Raw genomic sequence first — 24,269 nt, forward strand, 5'->3', positions numbered from 1 at the left:
TGCTTGCTATGTTATCAAGTGTGAGCGTGCACATGGTGGGGTGATGTAGCACGTGCACACCAGGGCACCCACGGCTCCTCTACTGTGTCGCCTCTACAGTGGCCTCTCAGTGAATAGGGTTAGGGTTAGAGTTAGAGTTAGGAAGGAACTGGCAGCGGCTGTCCTCTGGGGTCTTCTGGGTTCTGCACCTGCTAGGCATGATTCAGAGTGGGCCCCTTCCCACCCCATGATGGAGTTTGAGTCCCACTTCAACTGTCAGGTAAGGCTGATTTGATCCCCCTCCTCTTGTTCTCAATCTAGATATTCACTCATTCCTTCTTCCCTGGGGCAGGGGTGCACCATTTTGTGGTTCACTTCAGCTGCCAAAATGTCTTGGGACAGCCCTGCCACAGACCATCTACACAAACCACATGCAGTGCATGTATGTCTCCAGTTCATCAAAGCAACAGACTTACTGCTTTCCCTACAATGCTGGATTCCAAGAAGTTCATCAAAGGTGTGCAGTGTGGTGCTTTGTGCTGCACTCGCCCCAGAGTACACCAGAGGCTTGTCCGAGATACCCTCATAGATCAGCCCTTCTGGCAGGGCAGGATTGTCCTTCCATCTAAAAGGAAGTAAAGGCAGTGAGAGATTGCGTCTCAAGGAGCTGCATGGTAGATCCAATAAGCAGTAGTAATAATACTAGATTGTAATTATAGTAGTAGTAGTAATAATAATAATAAATTTTATTTGTATCCCTCCCTCCCCAGCCGAGGCCGGGCTCAGAGCGGCTAACATCATAAAAACAACACAATATGCATAAAAATAGACATCAATTAATTAAAATACACCTTAAAATTAATTCAGACAAGTTAAAATCTGAGCAGGTGGAATCAGGTTGGAATTGAGAGTGGTTAATACTTGCCAGGACCAACTGTTTCCACTGATCATACCTGTGAGCGGGTTGGGGGCCTCTTTCAGGCTTGTTTTATACAAAGGAAAGTACCTAAGTTAAACTGCATCCTGCCCAAAGGCCTGGCGGAACAGCTCCATCTTGCAGGCACTGAAAGATGTCAAATCCCACAGGGCCCTAGCGTTCCACCAGGCCGGGGCCATGGCTGAAAAGGCCCTGGCTCTAGTCAAGGCCAGTGTAATTTCCCTGGGGCCCGGGATCTTCAAAGTGTTGTTGTTAACAGACCATTAGCAGAAGAGGCGGCCGCATAGGTACAATTGTCCTACGCCATATAGGGCTTTAAAGGTTTAAACCTGATCCTGTATCCCACTGGGAGCCAGTGCAGCTGGTATAGCACCCGATGAATGTGCTCCCGCGGCGAGAACCCCGTAAGGAGTCTCACCGTGGCATTCTGCACACACTGGAGTTTCAAGGGCAGCCCCATGTAGAGTGAGTTACAATAATCAAGCCTGGAGATGACAGTCACAAGGATCACAGTGGTGAGGTCAGGGAGAGAGAGACTTAGCTTGACGGAGATGGGAAAATGCTGCCTTTGTTATAGCTGCAACCTGCGCCTCCATATAAAGGGAGGCATCGAAGATTACACCCAAACTCTTGATGGAAGGCGCTGGCACTAATTGCACCCCCACAAGGGATGGGAGTTGTCCCCCCAATCCCATATCGTCCCGACCCAGCCAAAGGACTTCTGTCTTCAAAGGATTTAACTTCAACCAGCTCCCATGTAGCCACAACTTCCAAACATCTGATTAGTGTGTCTGGGGCCGAGCCAGGATGGCAGTCCATCAACAGGTAGAGTTGGCTGTCATCAGCATACTGATGGCAACCCAAACCAAAATTCCAGACAAGCTGGACGAGGGGGCACATAAAGAAAAGCATTGGGGGGGGGGAGCCCGTGTTTCCGGGTCATGTGCCAGCATGGCTAAACTGCTTCTGGTGCAACAGGACACCATGATGGATGCCAGAGTGCACAGAAATGTCATTTACCTTCCCACCACCTATTTATCTACTTGTGCTGCTGTGCTTTTGAACTGCTAGATTGGCAGAAACTGGGAGCCTTCTGATCGGCAAGCCCAAGAGGCTCAGTAGTTTAGACCACAGCACCGCCTCCTCCCCTTTGACTACAGTAGTAATAGTACTGTTAGTAAAATAGTATTCTTTTATCGAAAGTATTTTTTATTAAACTCCACTCTCGACTCTGAGTATATTTCACTTTGTTTATATAACCCATATCACAATAGAGACCATGAGACCAACACATAAAAACTAAACCAAACCAAACCAAGGGTGGCATGGAATGTTACATTTACAATTGGTACAAGTGGAGAGTACCATCATAAGAAATGAGAGACCCAGAGATGTGGCAGACATGGCTTGCAAGATTTACAGAAATATAAATCTGTAGCTGAAACCATCAGAGGCACAAGGAGTACCAAGAATAAAAGGTTCTTTCTTACATCAAGAATTTTTTTCAACCAATCAGATGTTGCTTTCCCCAAATTTATTGGGAGACTTGTGGAAGAGACAAATGTAGATTTTCTTTTTTATGTAAAAATAGTATAGTACTAATTAGTAGTATAGTAGATTTGTTTATATGTATCTAGTCATCAGACCATTACAAAACAAAAGTTTGCTGCTATGAAAGTATAACATGAAGTTACCCGAGATCCAAACAAACCTTCGCCCCTCCAAATGTTGCTGAACTACGACTCCCATCATCCTATTGGCCATGCTTCCTAGGGCTCACAAGAGTTGTAGTTCAGAGACATCCAGAGGGCCAAGGTTTCCCCAACTACAACCTAAACTAAGTTAAATTTCCAGTTTTCACTGGCAGATCGCAACATGCCCCTTTAAAAGGAGGGGGCATGTTCCTCTTTTAACAAAGTTATGTAATGTTAAAATAAAATAGAACGGAAAAAATGAATGCACAAAACCCAGAATAAAACCTCAATGAGTAAAAGCATAAAATAAACTTCGCGTTCTGGATCTCCCTGACAAGGCACAGCATTCTGTCTCAATGCAAATAGAAAATTTGCAATCTTCTTCAGAGTTGCATCTTCTCCCATAAATGAAATAACAACAGCAATATTAATAATAACATCCACTATATCTGCAAAGGAGCCAGCCTCTAGTTGCAACCCTGGTTAGCAGAGTTTCAGAGCATTCTCTGGCTGCAACAGATGTGAATTGCAAAGCTTTCATACCTCTCTGCTTGGTGACACATTGCAGGAAATGTGCTTTAGATAGAAATGAGGATTGGGCTCACTTAGGACTCAAGCTGTATGCAGGCTCATTAGCCATCCTTTGCCACCTGCCCCTGCCAGATGTTAGGTGCGACTCTGGAGATCAGCAAGGCTCAATTTTTAGGCAGTTGTTTTATTAAAATGATCACACACATACACAAGAAAGAAAAATGCAAGCTGAAAAACCCGCTCCTTTTCAACAGCTTGGAAGACCTTGCAGCATTCTGAGAATTTTTGCCAAGCAATGTGGAAATGTCGCTGGGAGACAGTTCTGTTCCTCTTAAAGGCAGAGGGCTGAGGCCCAATGGTAGAGCACTGGCTGAGTGTGCAAAAGGTCATGGGCTCCAATTCCAGCAAGAGTTGGGAATGTCTCCTTTCTGGAACCCTAGAGAGATGCTGCCAGTTAATGTAGATGATACTGAGCACTATTGGGGAAGAGTAAGAATAAAAGAGCATAGGATCCTTACACAAAGTCAGACCATTGGCACACCTTGTTCATTATTTATCTACACTGACTGAGAGTGGCTCTCTAAGGTTTCGGACATAAGTCTTTCTTAGCCCCTACCTGGGACCATCTGCAGGCAAAGTAGATGCTGTATCACTGAGAAACAGTTCTTCCTCAACAGCTTCCTCTGCTTCTCCACCCTTAGCCAACCCCCTTCTTGGCAGCTGCAGGTATCATTGGATGTGTCATTTTTTCCAGCAGAGAAAACTACATAACCCCATAGGGCTAATGGGGCACTGTCCCAATAATTTCTGTCAGCCCCCACCTGCCTGCTTTCTGAGTTAGTCCAGAGTAGGGGTTGGCAAACTAAGGCCTGGGGGCTGGATGTGGCCCCCCCAGGCTTGTAAATCTGGCCTGTGGACCCTGCCACATGCTCGGTCAGTCCCTGCGTGCTGACGACGCCTCGCCACGCGGGGACTGACTTCTGTGACGCTGGGATGGCTTCTGGGCGGGCGGCGACACTGGCGTGGCTTAGGATTGGCTGCAGGAAGTTCCTGCAGCAAATCCAGAGCCTCGCTGTCTGCACACTGAGGTAAACCTAGTGTGGCCATGGACGGAGAGGGCGGGCGGCAGGCGGGCGCCAGGACATACACATAAATATATTAAACTGGATATATGATTGTTTAACATGATTGAGAATCAATCCTCACTGGCCTTGCAGACAACTTCATTGTCCAGAAAGTGGGAGAAGCAACAAGAGGAACAGCCATTTTAGATCTGGTCCTAACCAATGTTGATGACCTGGTTAGTGGGGTAGAAGTGGAAGGATCATTAGGCGCGAGTGATCATGCTCTTCTGAAGTTTACTATACAGCGGAAAGGAACAGCCAAGCATACTAGGACTCAATTTCTTGACTTTAAGAAAGCCGACTTCATAAAACTTAGGGAAGTGCTGGGTGAGATCCCATGGACAGTAATACTAAAAGGAAAGGGAGTTCATGATGGCTGGGAGTTTGTTAAGAGGGAGATAGTAAAAGCACAACTTCAGGCAATACCAATGAGACGGAAACATGGAAGGTGCCTAAAGAAGCCAGAGTGGCTATCTAAAGAACTTTTAACTGAGTTAAGATTAAAAAAGGATGTGTACAAAAAATGGAAAAGGGGCAAACCACCAAAGAGGAATTCAAACAAATAGCCAGCACATGTAGACAGAAAGTCAGAAAAGCTAAAGCACAGAATGAACTCAGGCTTGCTAGAGAGGTTAAAAGCAACAAAAAAGGCTTTTATGGGTATGTCCATATCAAAAGGAAGATAAAAGAAACAGTGGGGTCACTCAGAGGAGAAGATGGTGAAATGCAAACAGGGGACACAGAAAGGGCTGAACTCCTCTTTCTTTGCCTCAGTCTTCTCCGATACAGAAAACAATGCCCGACCTGAAGAATTTGGAGCAAATGATTCAGCAGAGGAAACACAGCCCAGAATAACTAAGGAGATAGTACAAGAATACTTGGCTAGTTTAGATGTATTCAAGTCTCCAGGGCCAGATGAACTGCATCCAAGAGTGTTAAAAGAACTGGCAGATGTGATCTCAGAACCACTGGCAGTCATCTTTGAGAATTCCTGGAGAACAGGCGATGTCCCGGCAGACTGGAGGAGGGCAAATGTTGTCCCTATTTTCAAAAAGGGGAAAAGAGAGGACCCAAACAATTATCGCCCAGTCAGTCTGACATCAATACCAGGGAAGATTCTGGAGCAGATCATTAAGCAAACAGTCTGTGAGCACCTAGAAAGGAATGCTGTGATCACCAATAGTCAGCATGGATTTCTGAAAAATAAGTCATGTCAGACTAACCTGCTCTCGTTTTTTGACAGAATTACAAGCCTGGTAGATGAAGGGAACACAGTGGATGTAGCCTACCTTGATTTCAGCAAGGCATTCGACAAGGTGCCCCATGATATTCTTGTAAAGAAGCTGGTAAAATGCGGTCTTGACTATGCTACCACTCAGTGGATTTGTTTGTTTTTTTAAAAATCATATTTATTAAGTTTTCCAACAATAAAAGAAAAAACTCCAAAAAAAGAAAAACAGTAAAAAATAAAAATAAAAAACATTTACATTTCAAGCCTTAATTTCAATAACATCTTTCCCGGACTTCCCCACCCCTCCCCTTCTTGTATTCCATTTCTGTTTGTTTAATTCAACAAGTTCCAATCCCACATTTTTAACCTTATCATATTTGACCCATTATTCAATTTAGCTCATTTTACATACCCTCTTTCATAATCCACCGTCTTTAAACATAAACCTCTTTTTTCTAAGATCGACCCCTGTTCCCTTCCACGAATTCCCCTTTTTTATATTCACTTCAAAACAACATATGAAAGAAAGAAAAATTCAAAATATAATTGTACACCCTTTGGATTCCCATTCTCCCTCCCCTCTTTCCCAGTTTCAATCCCCAAAATCCATCAGTCTATCTAGTATCAGCCTGGCGATCTCACGTCCGAGGCTCTTAATTCTCTCTCTGCTCCTCTTTGCCGGTTTTTTTGATAGTCTTTTATGTCAGGCACCAGATCTCGTAGAAGTTCTGTCCCAAAAATGTCCATTTTTCTTGCATCCAGGCCTCTATAGTTAAAAATAGAACTCCAATCTTGTTTCTTAATCCTTTTGATCCTGAATGTTCCAAGTAGTCCCACTTCCATCTTGCTCAGGTTTGTACTCCATAGATCTTCTAGTCCCTCCATCAGGAGGTCTCTCCAGTTTTCAATGTCCAGTTCACGCCAGATTTCCATAATCCAATTCCTGTTTTCCTTTATGTCCTTCCTGACAGGCCCTTGGCCTTCCTTAGTCTTCTGCGATGGTGAAACTCCTCCTTCATTCCCTTCCCACTCGTCATAGATCTCCTGTTCCCTTCCATCACATTCTTCAGATTTCTTTTCCTGTTCAGTTGTGTTTCCAGTTTCGCTACAGAAGCTATTTGTTCAGGAACCAAAACTTGCGTCAAGGCCCTTCCATTTTCAGTAGATGCCTCTATTGTTTTCTTCAGTTTAGCTACTTCTGTAGACAAAACAATACTCTGGTCATGCAGTTCTCCCAGGAGATAAAAAGTCCTGTTCAACTCCATCAGTATTTTTCCACTTGCAGCCATACTTGTAATGTCCCAAAACCCCTCTAGCGGGGTTTTAGTTACTTAGTTTCCTTCCAAATCCAAGCCAAAAGTCAAATTAACTTGTTATTCCTTGTTTTCAATACATTATGTCCAAATTGTAACCAATCTAGCCAGCAAAGTCACCAGAACAAAGTTCTCTTTTTTATACTTCACTTTGACAGCTACTTTGACAGCTGTCAAAATCTCAATCTCTCTTCCCCAGGCTCTCTCGCAGTTTACTCCCGGTTCCGAGGGGGGGTTGCACTTTAAATCTCAGTCCACTCTTATCCTCCAGCACAATTACTTGTAATTTAAACTCGTGGAATTTATAATTTTTTCTCAATGAAGAAAAGACTCTTTTTTCGACCTTAATTGTTAAATCCTTGCTTTAAATTGTCTACAATGGGGGGGAGACGGACTTCCTCTTTGCACCTCCCCCGCTCGTGCCGAATTTCAAAAAAAAGACGAAATTTCCCTTTTAAGTCCAATTTCCGTATTACTCACGGGTTGTTGTTTTGATCCAAATGTTCAGAAGAAGAAGTCAGCGCTCTCCACCGAATGGCATGCGGCTTCGCTCAGCAGGGGAAGCAGAGGACTCTCAGCACCGCGCCGCTCCCCGTCCCCCGTTCCGTAGCCTTTAAAAAGGCTCCTTCACGGGTCGGGCGCTAACGGTGCCCGCCGAGTCACCAAGTCCACGGGCATCCGCGCCCGTGGTTTTTAAGGGTCCCCGTGTTGCCGGCGCGGTAGAACCCGATCCCTACTGAGCAGATTCCCTCCGGAACTCGGAGGGAATCCGCCATTCGGCAATGGCGCCAACCCGGAAGTCCACTCAGTGGATTTGTAACTGGCTGACTGACCGAACCCAAAGGGTGCTCATCAATGGTTTCTCTTCATCCTGGAGAAGAGTGACTAGTGGGGTGCCACAGGGTTCTTTCTTATTCAACATCTTTATCAACGACTTGGATGATGGACTCAAGGGCATCCTGATTAAATTTGCAGATGACACCAAACTGGGAGGGGTGGCTAACACCCCAGAGGACAGGATCACACTTCAAAACGACCTTGACAGATTAGAGAACTGGGCCAAAACAAACAAGATGAACTTTAACAGGGAGAAATGTAAAGTATTGCACTTGGGCAAAAAAAAATGAGAGGCACAAATACAAGATGGGGGACACCTGGCTTGAGAGCAGTACATGTGAAAAGGATCTAGGAGTCTTGGTTGACCACAAACTTGACATGAGCCAACAGTGTGACGCGGCAGCTGAAAAGGCCAATGCAATTCTGGGCTGCATCAATAGGAGTATAGCATCTAGATCAAGGGAAGTAATAGTGCCACTGTATTCTGCTCTGGTCAGACCTCACCTGGAGTACTGTGTCCAGTTCTGGGCACCACAGTTCAAGAAGGACACTGACAAACTGGAACGTGTCCAGAGGAGGGCAACCGAAATGGTCAAAGGCCTGGAAACGATGCCTTATGAGGAACAGCTAAGGGAGCTGGGCATGTTTAGCCTGGAGAAGAGGAGGTTAAGGGGTGATATGATAGCCATGTTCAAATATATAAAAGGATGTCATATAGAGGAGGGAGAAAGGTTGTTTTCTGCTGCTCCAGAGAAGCGGACACGGAGCAATGGATCCAAACTACAAGAAAGAAGATTCCACCTAAATATTAGGAAGAACTTCCTGACAGTAAGAGCTGTTTGACAGTGGAATTTGCTGCCAAGGAGTGTGGTGGAGTCTCCTTCTTTGGAGGTCTTTAAGCAGAGGCTTGACAACCATATGTCAGGAGTGCTCTGATGGTGTTTCCTGCTTAGCAGGGGGTTGGACTCGATGGCCCTTGTGGTCTCTTCCAACTCTATGATTCTATGATCAGCCAGGGACTGAGGACTTTTAGAGTTTAAGATCGGAATGTGGAAAATATGAAAACAACAAGAGGGCAGAAATACAACTATCTGAGATGAAACAAAAAAATTCCTTCCAGTAGCACCTTAAAGACCAACTAAGTTAGTTCTTGGTATGAGCTTTCGTGTGCATGCACACTTCTTCAGATACCAAGTGTGCATGCACACGAAAGCTCATACCAGGAACTAACTTAGTTGGACTTTAAGGTGCTACTGGAAGGAATTTTTTTGTTTTGACTATGGCAGACCAACACGGCTACCTATCTGTATCTGAGATGAGTTCTTCAGAGGTCCAGAATATGGGAAGTCCGTGTGAAATTTAATAATTAACAATTTGGATTGTAATTTGGTGGTTTTTTAATTTAATTTTAATTTTTGAATTGGATTATTATTTGATTTGTTATAAATTGGAGGTTCTTAATGGAAAATTAATAAAAATAAATTAAAAAATAAATAAATTCAGTGATTTGGATGTTTGGAGTCACTAAGGCCACTGGTATGTAATTTTCCACTCCCCTTTCTAGCAGCGAAGAGGAAGAATCCAGTGGCATTTGCCAGTCTTTTGGGGCCTGTTAAAGACATTCCTCTTTCAACAAGCCTTTTAGGGTTGAGATTTTTTATCCCAGTTAGTATCTGTAATGGATTAGAATTGATTTTATGTATGTGTTGTTGTTTTAATGTTTTTAATGTTTTAGCCACTTTTATACAATGCATACAATTGTTTTGCATGTGCTTTTATTGCATTTTAAATAATTTCAAGATGCCTTGTGGGAAGCAATTCATAAATGAAATAAAAAGTTATCCTTGATGTTTTCACTGTGGACTCACCTCAACTTGTTTTACAGGAAATGATGCATAAATGGAATCAAATGTATAAAGAAATAAGAGCAGCATGTGTGGCTGTTTCTAGAGTGCGGATTTTCTCAAGAGTGTACCCCTGCTTGTCCTCTACTCCTACTTGGAAAACGTTTGGAGAGCAAAAAGTATACATGCTGTACTTACCCAGAAAAGAAGATCCGTATCACACTGTAGAATATTGCAGGATCCACGTAATCTAGGAAGTGAAGCATAAAAACAAAAACAAAACTGGATCAAAAATAAATTTCACATTTCCAAAACTGGTAAAGTCAGTTTATTTATTTATTTTATTAAATTTATATCACACTGTCAGAGCTGCCTAAGGTCCCAGCTCACAGAGGACCAACGCCAGTCCGTTGTTATATAAAATAGTCTTTATTGAAGTTCAGTTTCTCTTTTACAGCCACGGCGCGCAGCTCTACGTCTTAAACCCTAGACCGCCGAAGCTCCGTCTGAGTCTCCTCCCCCCAGACACCAGGTTAAGACCCTAGCCTTGCTCCACCTCTTCCTCTGCTCCCTCCTCCTCTGGGTCCGCTTGTCCGCCGAGGTCCTGCCCTTCCTAGACTCTTCTGACGCTGAGTCCCCTGAGTCTTCCCCCTCCCTCCGGCGAGCTTTAGGACCTGGTTCCCAATCCGGGTTTTCTGCTGTCCCGCGCGCCTGTACATTTGAACTTGGCGCGCGCGCCCAGCCTGCCACCTTCCTTCTGACCGTTATACTGCTCCTGTCGCTGCTTCCCTCTTCGGGGATGCTAGCTGGGTCTGACTCCTCCTCCCTGCTTGCCGGAGGAGACGCTGACTCTGACCTATGGGGCTCTTCCCCCCCACTACGCTCCGGTGGGGAAGCTGGTCCTGATTTCCAGCTACTGTTTTGGGAGTCTCCGCTGGCCCCCTGCTTCTGGTGTGTCCCCCCTGGGACCCCCCTTGCCCTGGCCATCGGCGCCCCCTTCTGGGAATCTTCTGATTCACTGGAGAGGCTTATGGAATCTCTCGGGTCACTGTCATTCTGCCCTCCGCTGCCCTCAGATTCTTCCCCTTCGCTCTCCATTTCCTCTCTCCCCTGTGCCTCTGCTCCTGAGCCCCTGACACACACCCTTTCTCCAAAGGAGCCCATGCAGAAAACACATCAATACCAAAACAAGACTAGTGAGATTTCTTGAAACAGTTGAAAACAATATTCTAAAAATGCCAAAAAACTGTTCCTATTCTCAAATTAATAATTTCAGGGGTGCCAGGGGTGCCAGCTCTTTAAAACAGGAGTGTTTTAAAATTTCTCCTAAAAGCTAATAATGAGGGAGACTGACACACCTCACTATGGAGGGCATTCCACAAATGAACGTTTCACCAAGAAAGTCATGTGACAGGTCACTGCCAAGCAGGCAACCCTCAGTGGCTGCATTGGGTTTCCCTTGCTGATCATATCCAGTGCTAGTTCTACTCAGAGCAAACCCATTACTAACTTAGGTTCATTCATTTCAATGGAACTACTTTGAGTAGCTGAATCTGCACTTTCTTTTTCACAGGGCAGTAATATTCTCAGGAAGTTGAATTCTGTTGTCAGGATCACATCATGAGACTTTTCCATATTTCTGCACAATCATAGTCTACACACACAACTGTTGTCTTTTAGATAGCCAGCCTTCAGGGGTCTTTGGACTCCAATTCCCATCAACCCCACCCAACATGAGCAATAGTCAGGGATGATGAGAGTTGTGTCCAACAACATCTGGAGGGCCCTACATTTGCTACTCCCATTTTAGAGTGCATATCGCTTTTATGCTATTTTCTCCAGCTTTCTACCTTTTCTGTCCTTGTCCTATGAATGGCTGAGCAATAGTTTGTGAATGAAAATGGGAAATATCAAGCTTACCATGCATTTTCTTCAACACCCTGGCCATGTCTCTGAGACTGCTTGCCACATCCTGCAGTGCTTCTTCCAGGATTCTATTGTCAGGCTGAAGCATGCCATTAACCACCTGTGGCACTGCCTGTAATAATAATAATAATAATAATAATAATAATAATAATAATAATAATAATAATAATAATAATACCTTTATTGTCATTACACCACCTGTGTGCAGTGAAATTAAATGAGCCCCCCCCCCATACAATGTAGGAGGCAGAGAGGGGTTGGATACAGACTTTTCATTCTAGAATCAAAGTGAACTGAGCACTTGTGCTTTCTATGCAATCAACACACAACTGAGATCCATTGTACATTGTTTTGCCCCTGAAAAGTGTTTCTTGAGAAACTAGCTTCATTCCAAAAACAAAAGCTTATTTGCAGTTTGATTCTGCATTGCCCTTACTTGCCCTGCAGTAAGGCCACATTCACACTCATACATTTAAAGCTCTATGACGCCAAAAGTCATGGCTTCTCCCAAAGATTTCTGAGAGCTCTGATCTCTTAAGAGTGCTGAGAGTCATTAGACAACCCAAGCTTAGTACATAACAGTGTAAAACCATTCTGGGAATTCTAATTCTGAAAGGGGTCTCTCCCAGCAGTCTTAACAAACTAAAGATTGCATAATTCTTTGGGGGGAAGCCATGACTGTTTAAAATTGTATAGTATATGGTGTGAATGCGGCCTGTGTCCATTTGAAAACAGATCAAAATAGACGGGGCATTTCTGGCAATGGAGTGTGTGTATCCACAATGATGTTGTGATTGCAATAATAGCTCCCTTATTCACCTAGGACATGTGCAGGCAAAAAAGGCTTGGGTAATCTAATCAGGGGGAGGGTAAACACACCCACCCTTGTGTTGTGTATTGAGTCAAAGGATTTTATGTCTGTATTATTATTATTGTCTGTATTTGCATTAGGGTAAAGTAACTGCCTTTTGGTTCCAGAGGGTACAGCTACTGTTGGTTCATTTATGCTGCTGTATTTGGATCCTCTGTCTTATTGGTTTCCTCCAAAAGGCAGGACTGTGATTGCCTGATATTGTTCCCTCCAAAATGTATCCTTTCTAGCTAGTTCCCTGTCCCTATAAATGTAGCTCTTCCCTCCTCAGGTTTCAGTCTTGTTTGCTTTAATAAAGAAGTGTTACTAGAGAACTGACTCCAGCATATTATGTCAAGAGAGCTGAAATCACAAACCCCACGTCACAACAACTGGCGACGAAGGTGGGATCCGGAATGCTGAGGAGCGGTTAAACGCAGCCCTGCCTCAGAGTCCGGATTGTAGCTAAGAACAAGACTCACTGGCCAGCTGAGAAGACGACCCTGCCCACAGGACAGTGGAGAGTCCAAGGGTATTGGAGCCCTTCCAGCCATCAGAGCCCCGCACGTGGGAAGGCTACGTCGAACGCTTCGAGTTCTTCGCAGTGGCTCAAGGGATCACCGATGCCAGCAAAAGAAGGGCCACATTCCTGAGCTACTGTGGGCCTGAGATCTTCAAGCTGGCCAAGGCATTGCTTGCTCCAGCGAAGCTAAGTGAGACATCTCTCAAAGATATTCTTGCCTGCCTAACAAGCCATTTGGCGCCTACTGAGACCAAGATGGCCCGGCGGATGGAGTTTCATAAGAGTCAGCAGCGTGCTGGGGAGTCTGTATCTGCATTTCTTGCTGAACTGCGGAAGCTCGCTCAGCACTGCGACTTCCAAGATCTGGAAGAGACTCTCCTGGATCGGTTTATTGGTGGTCTGAGCAGCAAGAAAGCCAGAAGACGCATCGTGGCTAAAGAAGAGGTTACCCTTGCTTCAGCCTTGAAGGAGGGCACCGCCACGGAGAATTATGAAAGAGAGGAGCTTGATGCCAGTCGCAAGGCCCCTAAGCCACAGATAGAAGTTGCGCATGTGTCAGAGCTGCCCGAGGTCCCAGCTCACAAAGGACCAACGCCGGTTCATTGTTATATACAAAGGTCTTTATTGAAGTTCAGTTTCGCTTTCACAGCCGCAGCGCGCAGCTCTACGTCTCAAACTCTAGACCGCTGAAGCTCCGTCTGAATCTCCTCCCCCCAGACACCAGTTTAAGACTCTAGCCTTCCTCCACCTCTTCCTTTGCTCTTTCCTCCTCTGGTTCCGCCTGTCCGCTGGGGTCTTGCCCTTCCTAGACTCTTCTGACGCTGAGTCCCCTGAGTCTTCCCCCTGCCTCCGGCGGGCTTTAGGACCTGGTTCCCAATCCGGGTTTTCTGCTGTCCCGCGCGCCTGTACATTCGAACTTGGCGCGCACGCCCAGCCGGCAACCTTCCTCCTGACCGTTACACTGCTCCTGTCACTGCTTCCCCCTTCGGGGAGGCTAGCTGGACCTGACCTCCCCTCCGTTCCCCCACTCTCCGATAGAGGCGTGGTCAGCCCTGACTCATCTTCTCTCCCCGCTGGAGGAGACGCTGGCCCTGACACATGGGACTCTTCCCCCCCACTACGCTCTGGTGGGGAAGCTGGTCCTGATCTCCCGCTGCTGCTTTGGGAGTCCCCGCTGGCCCCTTGTTTCTGGTGTGTCCCCCCTGGGACCCCCCTTGCCCTGACCATCGGCGCCCCCTTCTGGGAATCTTCTGATTCGCTGGAGAAGCTCATGGAATCTCTCGGGTCACTGTCATACTCCCCTACGCTGCCCTCAGATTCTTCCCCTTCGCTCTCCATTTCCTCTCTCCCCTGTGCCTCTGCTCCTGAGCCCCTGACAGCATGCCATGGACGAGCTAGAGGCTACTCCAAGCCAGAGCCCAGTCCGTGGGGTCGAGTCAGTGCGTCAGGCCTGCACAGTGCACAAAGATCACCGAGGCAGATGCCCTGGTTGTGGCGGAAACCATGAGCGGAAGAGTTGTCGTTTCCGGGATGCTATGTGCCGGACGTGCAGGAAGACAGGTCACATCGCCAGGGTCTGTAGATCGGCGGCGTTGGGAGCGACAGGAGCACCTAGACTGGAGCATCGCAGACCGCCCACAGCAAACCATGTTCTAAAGGACTGCCACTACGTAACGGAGATCAACGGGAGGGTCGTGCAGTTTCCAGCGCAAGGCAAGGCACACGTCAAGGTGAAGATTGAGGGTTAGCTGTGCGACATGGAGGTGGACTCCGGATCTGGATTCACTATTGTGTCGGACCAGACCGCGAGGACATTCTTCCCCAGGGGTAAGTTGCCCCCTCTGGAGCCCTTCCCGGCAACTTTGCAGTCATACTCAGCGGGCCGCATCCATGTCATGGGAATGTGTGCCGTGAGAGTACAGTTCCGGGACAAACAGGCGGTACTCAAACTGGTGATTGCGAAGGGCAGTCGCCCCAGTCTCCTGGGCACTGACTGGTTCCCCGCCCTGGGACTGAGTATATCAGGGCTTAATTCAATCCAAACCTGCCCTGCGATGAGCGAGGCATTATGCAAAGAATTTGCTGGTCTCTTTAATGGAAAACTGGGTTGTTATAAAGGGCCCCCAGTTGACTTCGAATTGGACCCTGGGGTGGCCCCAATCCGACTCAAACCAAGGCGAGTGCCATTTGCACTGCAACCCAAGATCGAAGCAGAGCTGGATAAATTGGTCAAGCAGGGAGTTCTCTCACCTGTGGACTCTGCTAAGTGGGAGACTCCAATTGTCACGCCCCTTAAAGCAAATGGGGAAGTCAGGATCTGTGCAGATTACAAATGTACTATCAATAAGGCACTCAGGGGAAACTCATACCCCATTCCAGTCGTATCACATCTGTTGGCTAAACTGGCTGGGGGCAAGGTGTTCGCCAAAACTGACCTGGCACAAGCTTACCAACAGCTGCCAGTAACCCCACAATCAGCGGAAGCACAGACTATTGTCACACATAAAGGGGCGTTCAGAGTTAACAGATTACAATTTGGAGTTTGTGTGGCCCCAGGGATTTTTCAAGGGCTCATGGAACGCCTGTTAAGAGGTCTGCCGGGGGTCTTGCCATTTTTTGATGACGTTTTGATTGCTGGAAAAGACCCACAGGAACTGGTTGCGCGTGTCCGTGCAGTGTTGCTCAAGTTCAAGGAGGTGGGGTTGCAACTGAAAAAGGAAAAATGCAGTTTTGGGGTGCCAACTGTGGATTTCTTGGGGTAAAATTGATGCATCAGGCATCCACCCCACAGATGCTAAGATTAAGGCCATCAGCGAAGCACCACGACCACAGAACAAGACGGAGCTGCAGTCATTCCTAGGACTTATTAACTTTTATCATTCGTTCTTACCCCAGAAAGCTTCGGTAGCTGAACCATTACATAGACTGTTGCAGAAAAAGAATGTGTGGCGATGGGGGCAGGGGCAGCAGAAGGCTTTTGACTCCCTGCGAGGAATGCTGAGTAGCAGGAGCGTCCTTGCTCATTATGATGAGTCGAAGCCGCTGGTCCTGGCATGTGACGCCTCTCAATACGGCCTGGGTGCTGAGTCATAGGGAACCGGATGGGTTGGAAAAGCCCATCTCTTTCTATTCCCGTACGTTGTCACCCACGGAGCGCAACTATGCTCAAATTGACAAAGAGGCGCTTGCAATTGTGGCAGGAATCAAAAAGTTCCATGATTATGTGTACGGTCGCCATTTCTCCATTGAAACGGACCACAAACCACTGTTAGGGTTGTTCAACCCGAACAAACGAACGCCACAAATTCTCTCCCCCAGAATGTTGCGTTGGTCTATATTCCTGAACGGGTTCCAGTACACCTTGACCCATGTGCCGGGGAAACGGTTGTGCCACGCTGATGCGCTGAGTCGATTGCCCCTTCCTGGCGGGAGCAATGAGGATCCTGCTCCAGCAGAGCACATAATGATGCTGGAAACACTTCCGGGGGCTCCTGTAACGGCTACTGATATAGCTGAGAAAACGAGGAAAGATGCTGTTCTCTCCCGTGTGCTCACTTGGGTGGGGAGGGGGTGGCCAGGTGGTCCGCATGAAGACAAATTCAGGCCTTATGCGACAAGGCAGCACGAGTTGTCCATGCATAAGGGTTGTCTCCTGTGGGGAGATAGGGTGATCATACCAGCACCACTGAGACACAGGGTTCTTGAGACGCTTCACATGGGACACCCGGGAATGGTCAGGATGAAGTCGCTAGCCCGATGTTATATGTGGTGGCCTGGAATGGACCAGAACATAGAACAATGGGTACAAACATGCAAGGCATGCCAAGAGGTGCGGCCAGAAGTGGCCAGAGCACCAGTTCACTGGTGGGAGCAGTCCAGATCTCCCTGGAGCCGGCTGCACTTAGATTTTGCTGGGCCATTCCAGGGGAAGGTCTTTTTGGTTATCGTCGATGCATATTCCAAATGGTTAGAAGTGGCGATGGTCCCTAGCATGGCATCAGCTGCCGTAATCAAGGTGTTGAGGCAGCTGTTTGCAACCCACGGGTTACCTGAGACCATTGTATCAGATAATGGGGCAGCTTTTGTATCCCAAGAATTCAGGGCATTCTTGGCTGATAACTTCATAAGAGGGGTCACATCCGCTGAGCGCATGGTAAGAACAGCCAAAGAATCCATTGCGCGCTTAATGGAGGGTAACTGGTCAGCTCGCATTGCGCGAATGTTATTTTTGCAGCATGCGACGCCGTGTACTGCGACGGGCAAGTCGCCAGCTGAGCTGCTCTTGGGTAGAAGACTGGTAACGGTGCTGGATTATGTCCACCCGGATAAAATGCCAAACTGTAATTCAAGAGCAGCCCCCCAGGCTGAGACTGACACAACAAGGTATCTCGCCCCTGAAGATCTGGTCTGGGTGAGGAACTATTCACGAGGTTCGCGGTGGGTGGCTGGTGTGGTCACCCGAACTAGTGGACCTGTGTCCTATTATGTGACCTTGGAAAATGGGCAAGTTTGGAAGAGACATTGTCAGAGCTGCCCCTGGTCCCAGCTCACAAAGGACCAACGCCACTTCCTCTTTATATACAGAAGTCTTTATTGAAGTTCATTATTGGTTTGACAGCCGTGGTGCGCAGCCCTACGTCTGAAACCCTAGACCGTCGAAGCTCCGTCTGAGTCTCCTCCCCCCAGACACCAGTTTAAGACCCTAGCTTTGCTCCACCTCTTCCCCTGCTCCCTCTTCCTCTGGGTCCGCTTGTCCGCCGAGGTCTTGCCCTTCCTAGACTCTTCTGAGGCTGAATCCCCTGAGTCTTCCCCCTCCCTCCGGCGAGCTTTAGGACCTGGTTCCCAATCCGTGCTTTCTGCTGTCCCGCGCGCCTGTACATTTGAACTTGGCGCGCGCGCCCAGCCTGCCACCTTCCTTTTGCCCGTTATACTGCTCCTGTCGCTGCTTCCCTCTTCGGGGATGCCAGCTGGGCTTGACTCCGCCTCCCTGCTTGCCGAAGGAGACGCCGACTCTGACCTATGGGGCTCTTCCCTCTCACTACGCTCTGGTGGGGAAGCTGGCCCTGATTTCCAGCTACTGCTTTGGGAGTCTGCGCTGGCCCCCTGCTTCTGGTGTGTCCCCCCTGGGACCCCCCTTGCCCTGGCCATAGGCGCCCCCTTCTGGGAATCTTCTGATTCACTGGAGAGGCTTATGGAATCTCTCGGGTCACTGTCATTCTGCCCTCCGCTGCCCTCAGATTCTTCCCCTTCGCTCTCCATTTCCTCTCTCCCCTGTGCCTCTGCTCCTGAGCCCCTGACACACACCCTTTCTCCAAAGGAGCCCAAGGGCAAGGGGGATCCCAGGGAGGACACACCAGAAGCAGGGGGCCAGCGGAGACTCCCAGAGCAGTAGCTGGAAATCAGGGCCAGCTTCCCCACCGGAGCGTAGTGGGGGGGGGAAGAGTCTCATAGGTCAGAGTCAGCCTCTCCTCCGGTAAGCAGCGACAGAAGCAGTATAACGGTCAGAAGGAAGGGGGCAGGCTGGGCGCGCGCGCCAAGTTGAAATGTACAGGCGCGCGGGACAGCAGAAAGCCCGGATTGGGAACCAGGTCCTAAAGCCCGCCGGAGGAAGGGGGAAGACTCGGGGGAGTCAGCGTCAGAAGAGTCCAGAAAGGGGAAAACCCCGGCGGACAGGCGGACCCAGAGGAAAAGGGAGCAGAGGAAGAGGTGGAGCAAGGGTAGGGTCTTAAACTGGTGTCTGGGGGGAGGAGACTCAGACGGAGCTTCGACGGTCTAGAGTTACAGACGTAGGGCTGCGCGCCACGGCTGTAAAACCAACAATGTACTTCAATAAAGACTTTTGTATATAAAGAGATACTGCCGTTGGTCCTTTGTGAGCTCGGACCTGAGGCAGCTCTGACATATTGGTTCATTTAAGCTGCTGTATTTGGATCCTCTGTCTTATTGGTTTCCTCCAAAAGGCAGGACTGTGATTGCCTGATATTGTTCCCTCCAAAATGTATCCTTTCTAGCTAGTTCCCTGTCCCTATAAATGTAGCTCTTCCCTCCTCAGGTCTCAGTCTTGTTTGCTTTAATAAAGAAGTGTTACTAGAGAACTGACTCCAGCATATTATGTCAAGAGAGCTGAAATCACAAACCCCACGTCACAACACCTTGTGGATGGCACAACTTTCTGCAGTTTCTCATTTTACCACTCTTAAATTGACTTTACATTTTTGCTGTGATCTGAGGTATTTCTTAAAAAAGGCTCATGGACGAGGCAAGATGGTGGGCGCCACAGCAGCATGGAGCTCCTGAAGACAGCCAGCTCCAACTGCGCTGCCTGGCTGGCCTCCAGTCTGCCAGGGCCGCCGCTGCTACCACCGGAGGGGAACCGGGAGTCAGCGGGGGAAGCCGCCAAGACTCTCCCCAGTGACCTTGGCCATGCCGGTGTGGTAGTGACCCAAAGGGCCATAATGAATGTGATAATATGAACCCCTATAAATCCTTGAATATGCTTCTAATAGAGAAGTTATGGTAACCTGTTGCTTTACGAAACTGATGATTTGGCAAGTTGCCGTGCCCCACTGGGACAGAAGGACAGCTAATACGTCAATCACAATAAGCTAGAACATAAGCTAGAACATAAGTTCATAAGCTAGAACATAAGTTGATACATGGTGCAAATGGCTTCCCAACATGCATACTAACACAATCACGGTGAGAATCAAAGCTTAGTTAGCAATGCTTATTGCACATGTGTATTAAAGATGAAATGAGGTAATGATGTACATGATTGGTGAAAACTGAAATCCTTTGTTTGAAATGTTATAAATACCCCTGCCCAGACCCTTGGGCGGGGTTGCAGTTTTGCAAAAAGATTTGACTGTAACCTATTGCTTTGCAATAAACAACAATGGACTCCTAACTCCTCTTGTCTCTGAGTTTTATTGGCTTTACTCAGAAGATAAGCCATTTTTGGCTTACAAGACCGGCACCAAGAGCACCCAGCCAATGCCCCAGCAGAGCTCCAGGGCCTGAAGGCCTCTGAAGCCAAAGGGAAAACAAAGAAAAAAGTGGCTGTCACCACTGCCACCGACACCAAAGAAAGAGGAGAGGTAGGTGAGAACCAGGAGGGCCAGGGAGGATTTTTTACCTCTATTTTTTCTAACTCCTAAGAATTAAAATGGAGGTGCCCAGAAGGGAGACCTGAACAGGCCACTTCCTGGGATCGTCACTTCAGCCCTGATTTTCTGTCCTTCTAATTTTTTTTCTATTATTATTATTATTTCTCATTTTTTATATTAAATAGAAAAAAGAGAATAAAATAAAAATCTGAGTCCCTGTGTGTTTGTTTCTGGGGGGGGGGGAATCCTCCCTCCCCCCACCTTCCCATTACTACCATCAGCCTCTTTTAAAACAAAACTTTTCCATTCCCCCCTCCTTTCCTCCCTATTTTATTTTCCCCCTCTCAAAGCGAGTTTCTACATATATAGATATATTTTACTTTTATCATTTGATAGTATATATACTACTGTACTTCCAGGCACCACCACCTCGACATCTTCAGTTTCTTCTTTTCTCTTTCTTTTCTTTTTTCGGTTTTGTTGTTTTTTGCTTTCTCTTTCCTTCTTTCTTAACTCTTAAATTTCCTACTGCCTCCTTCCTCTCTCCTTTATTTTATCTCCTTCCCCTCCAACAAATAATAATAATTAAAATAATTAAAATTACAGACCTATATCTCCCCACCCGCTTTCAATAGTAACCCCCCCTTTGTGGTCACCTACCTCATACATCCATAACTTGGACCACCACTGCAATTTTTTAATCATTACTGTTATTATTTCCACCCTCCTCTCTCCTTCTCTCTCTCTCTCTCTCTCTCTCTCTCTCTTTTTCATCTTTATATTTCCCTCCTTTTTTATCCCTTCTTTCCTCTTCCTCTTCCTCTCTCCCTTTTGTCTTTCTTTGGTTTGGCTTGGTTCCTGAACACAACCCTGCCTGTCTTAAATTTTTAACTCTCTAATCTCATTTCCCACGCTTAATTGGACCCACTCCTCCCCATTGTACGCACGGGGGTATCCAAAATTAACCCCCATCCTCCCTCTGGCCCCACCCCATCGGTCTCTTGCATCTCTGCCTTTTATGTCCCCCTTTTATGTCAACTGTTTGTCTGTTGGTCTACTTGTCTGTCTGCTTGTCTGTTGTGCTCTCAGTGCTGTTCACCAACACCACTGGGACAACTATGGAAACCCCAGAGAAGCCCTTAAAACACATCCCGGACATGACAAAACTGGCCATCTAATCCAGATGCTCTGTAAAAGCCACCAATCAATAATGTTCAGCAACCCAACAACACCCAGGAACCACCACTACCACAACTCCTAACCGTAACACGCTCCACACCAAAAGGACACCACACAGATCTCAAACCAAGAGCATCAGGGAGATCGAGATGGCACCAACCAGGGAGATGGTGAACAGCACTGAGAGCACAACATCCCCCCAAAAAATGACAACAACCCAACAACAGAACGAGACCAGAGGGAAATGGAACTGAGATTAGCAGAACTACTGAAGACCACAGTGTCTCCCCTGCAGATAATAATCAGTGACCTGACCTCCAAAGTGGGAACTCTAGAGAACAAGAAGCAAATGCAAGAAAGAATAGTAGAGCAGTACCGAGAGGAAAACACATGTGTGAATAATAAATTGGCTGAACTGGTAAGCTGCCTGGAAACAGAAAGCACAGAAATGAGAATCAAACAAGTGGACATTGAAGATTGCTGTGGACATCTGCAACTTTCCCGAAAAAGTGGAAGAGAAAAGCCTAGCAGACCTCATAGTACACTGGCTAAAAACCACAATTCCAAACCTGACACTCCCAGAGCTCTAAAACCCATGCTGAAAACCAGCGCCCCCCAAAACACATCATCATGTGCTTCGCCTGCTACAAAAATAAAGAAGTATGGAACAACCTCAGAAACTCAACCAATCTCTGAAAACCCCATCATGGCCTTACAGGATCTATTTCAGGAGACCCTAAACTGGAGAAAAAGCCTACCCAACATCTCCAACAAGCAGGGATCAAGTACTGATGGGGCTTCCCCGTCCACCTCATTGTAACAACCAACACAGCACAGCACACGGCTACCAACATACCTGAAGCCCTGCAATTACTGAAGAACCTCGGACTCGACCCTCCGCCAGAATGGCAATCGACAGACTCACAAAGCGACAGCCATGACGAAACCACAGCAAGTAATTGGATGACAGTAAAGAGGAAGAAGAAACCACAGACACGACATGACAATGCAAACTGGTACAGTCAAGCACTGCTCATAGAATCATCCCACTGAATATACACCACAAGACAGCAAACCAACATCAACCAAATAAATCAAACCATAGTTTGACAACCCTGCAGCAACACAGCTGACAGACTAGTGACCCCCCTTCCCCTTTTCCTCTACCCCATGCCAGTAATATTGCCAACACAACCAATACCTTCCCTGCCCCACACCTCCATAGAGATCCCCATTCCCACCCCACCCCAACACCAACCCAGACAACATCAAATCACGTTCCCCAACTACCCCAACCACTGAAAGACAACCTCAAAGTAGAATCATACTGCCCAATCTCATTAATAAACCAAGACTAAAAGATATTCACATCAATTTTGGCCAACCCCCCAAAAAATTTCTTACACAAGTTAATAGCCCCAGACCAGACTGGCTTCATCCCTGGTCGCAATATAACAGACCCCATCAAGAAACTACTGAATCTGATTGAACACAGCAAGGTAACTAAACTTCCACTGACAATTATGTCCCTAGACATCCTCAAAGCTTTTGATTACTTAGAGTGGAAGAACCTATTAGCAGTACTGTCAGGGGCTCAGAAGCAGAGGCACAGGAAAGGGAGGAAATAGAGAGCGAGGGGGAGGAATCCGAAGGAAATGTTAGCGATGACAGCGGTCCGAGGTCTCTGAGTCTTTCCAGCGAATCGGAAGATTCACAGAAAGGGGCTCCCATGGTCAGAGCAAGGGGGTGCCTAGGGGGACACCCCAGGAAGAAGGGGCCAGAGGGGACTCAGAGAGCAGCAGTTGGAAATCAGGACCAGCTTCCCCACCAGAGCGCAGTAGGGGGGAGGAGTCCCAGGTATCGGGATCAGGCGGCTCACCGCCAGCGGGAGGAGATGAGTCAGGATTGGCCACGCCTCCATCGGAGAGCGAGGAAACGGTCAAGAGGAAGGTTGGAGGCTGGGCGCGCGCGCCAAGTTCAAATGTACAGGAGGGCGGCGCAGTTGGTAGCCTGGATAGGGAGCCAGGTCCTAAAGCCCGCAGAAAGGAGGGACAGGAGTCAGGGGGGTCAGCGTCAGCGTCAGAAGAGTCCAGAAAGGAGGAGACCCCGGGGGGCAGAAGGACCCAGAGGAGGAAGGAGAGACGGAAGAGGTGGAGTAAGGTTAGAGTCTTAAACTGGTGTACAGGGGGTGGAGACTCAGACGGAGCTTCGCCGGTCTAGCTTCTAAGACGTAGAGCTGCGCGCTGCGGCTTGAAAATGGAAACTGTACTTCAATAAAGACTTTTGTACATTACTGCCGGCTAGCATTGGTCCTCTGTGAGCTGGGACCTGGAGGCAGCTCTGACAGTAAGCTCCGTCTCTCCTTTTTCACCAAAAACCTCGCAACGTGAGTAGGCGCAGCGAGGGGCGAAGATTGGTGCTTCGCGAGCTCACAAAAGTCAGGCAAGATGACTACCGAACAGCAAATAGCAGCCCTGCAAAATGCAGTGACGCAACTCAACGCGGAGATACTCGCATCCAGGAAGAGGGAAGACGAAGCAGCTGCCGCCTGCAGGGATCTCCAAGCCAGGTTGGAAGTGCTCACTAAGCAGGGGCAACCGGGACCCAAATCAGAGGGGATTGGGCTGGGGAAGAGAGGAGGCAGCCTTGTATCTCATTTCGATGGGAATTTACAGCAGTACCCTAACTTCCAAGCAGACGTGCTGTTTGCGCTGCAATTGCTGGATAAAGACTTTAGAGATGAGCAAGAGAAGGTGGGGTTTATCTTATCTCATTTGCATGGAGAAGCTAAAGCGTGGCTGCGCAATCTGTGGAGATCTAAGGATCCGGCGCTCCGAAGTGCGGATGCCTTCATTAAAGCGATGGATTCGTGTTTTTTATCAAATATAGACATTGATATCGCCAGAAAAGAGATACATGGGCTGAAACAAGGGAGAGCCACTGTAAGGCAGTATCATTCCCGCTTTTTTGCATTGGTCAATGCGCTGGGATGGGAGAAAGATTCAGCTGCAGTCAGAGACCTTTTCTGGGAAGGGTTGAATGGAGCTGTGAAAGACGAAATTGCAAGGGGGGAGAGACCCCAGAGCACTCAGGAAGTTGTTCAGAGGGCGCTGACGATTGGGGTGCGCCTGGAAGAACGTCCATGGAGCAAAGAAGAAGGGCGTTGGGGATGCACGCCAGCGAGAGCACCTCCCC

General features: G+C 47.6%; 1 protein-coding gene across 8 annotated transcripts in view; it reads right to left on the reverse strand.

Moving 5' to 3' along the window:
• Positions 1–24,269, reverse strand: part of LOC114585055 (indoleamine 2,3-dioxygenase 2-like) — a 79,856-nt gene that overhangs the window by 4,656 nt on the left and 50,931 nt on the right. For all 8 annotated transcript variants that reach the window (XM_077919861.1, XM_077919857.1, XM_028707298.2 and 5 more), the window contains 3 exons: positions 11,411–11,528; positions 9,689–9,740; positions 456–604 (listed from right to left, as the gene is read on the reverse strand). In XM_077919861.1, the coding sequence (XP_077775987.1) occupies positions 456–604; positions 9,689–9,740; positions 11,411–11,528 (319 nt within the window). The remainder of the gene's footprint in view (positions 1–455; positions 605–9,688; positions 9,741–11,410; positions 11,529–24,269) is intronic.

Source organism: Podarcis muralis, chromosome 15 (assembly GCF_964188315.1).
Source record: "Podarcis muralis chromosome 15, rPodMur119.hap1.1, whole genome shotgun sequence".
Classification (NCBI taxonomy): domain Eukaryota; kingdom Metazoa; phylum Chordata; class Lepidosauria; order Squamata; family Lacertidae; genus Podarcis; species Podarcis muralis.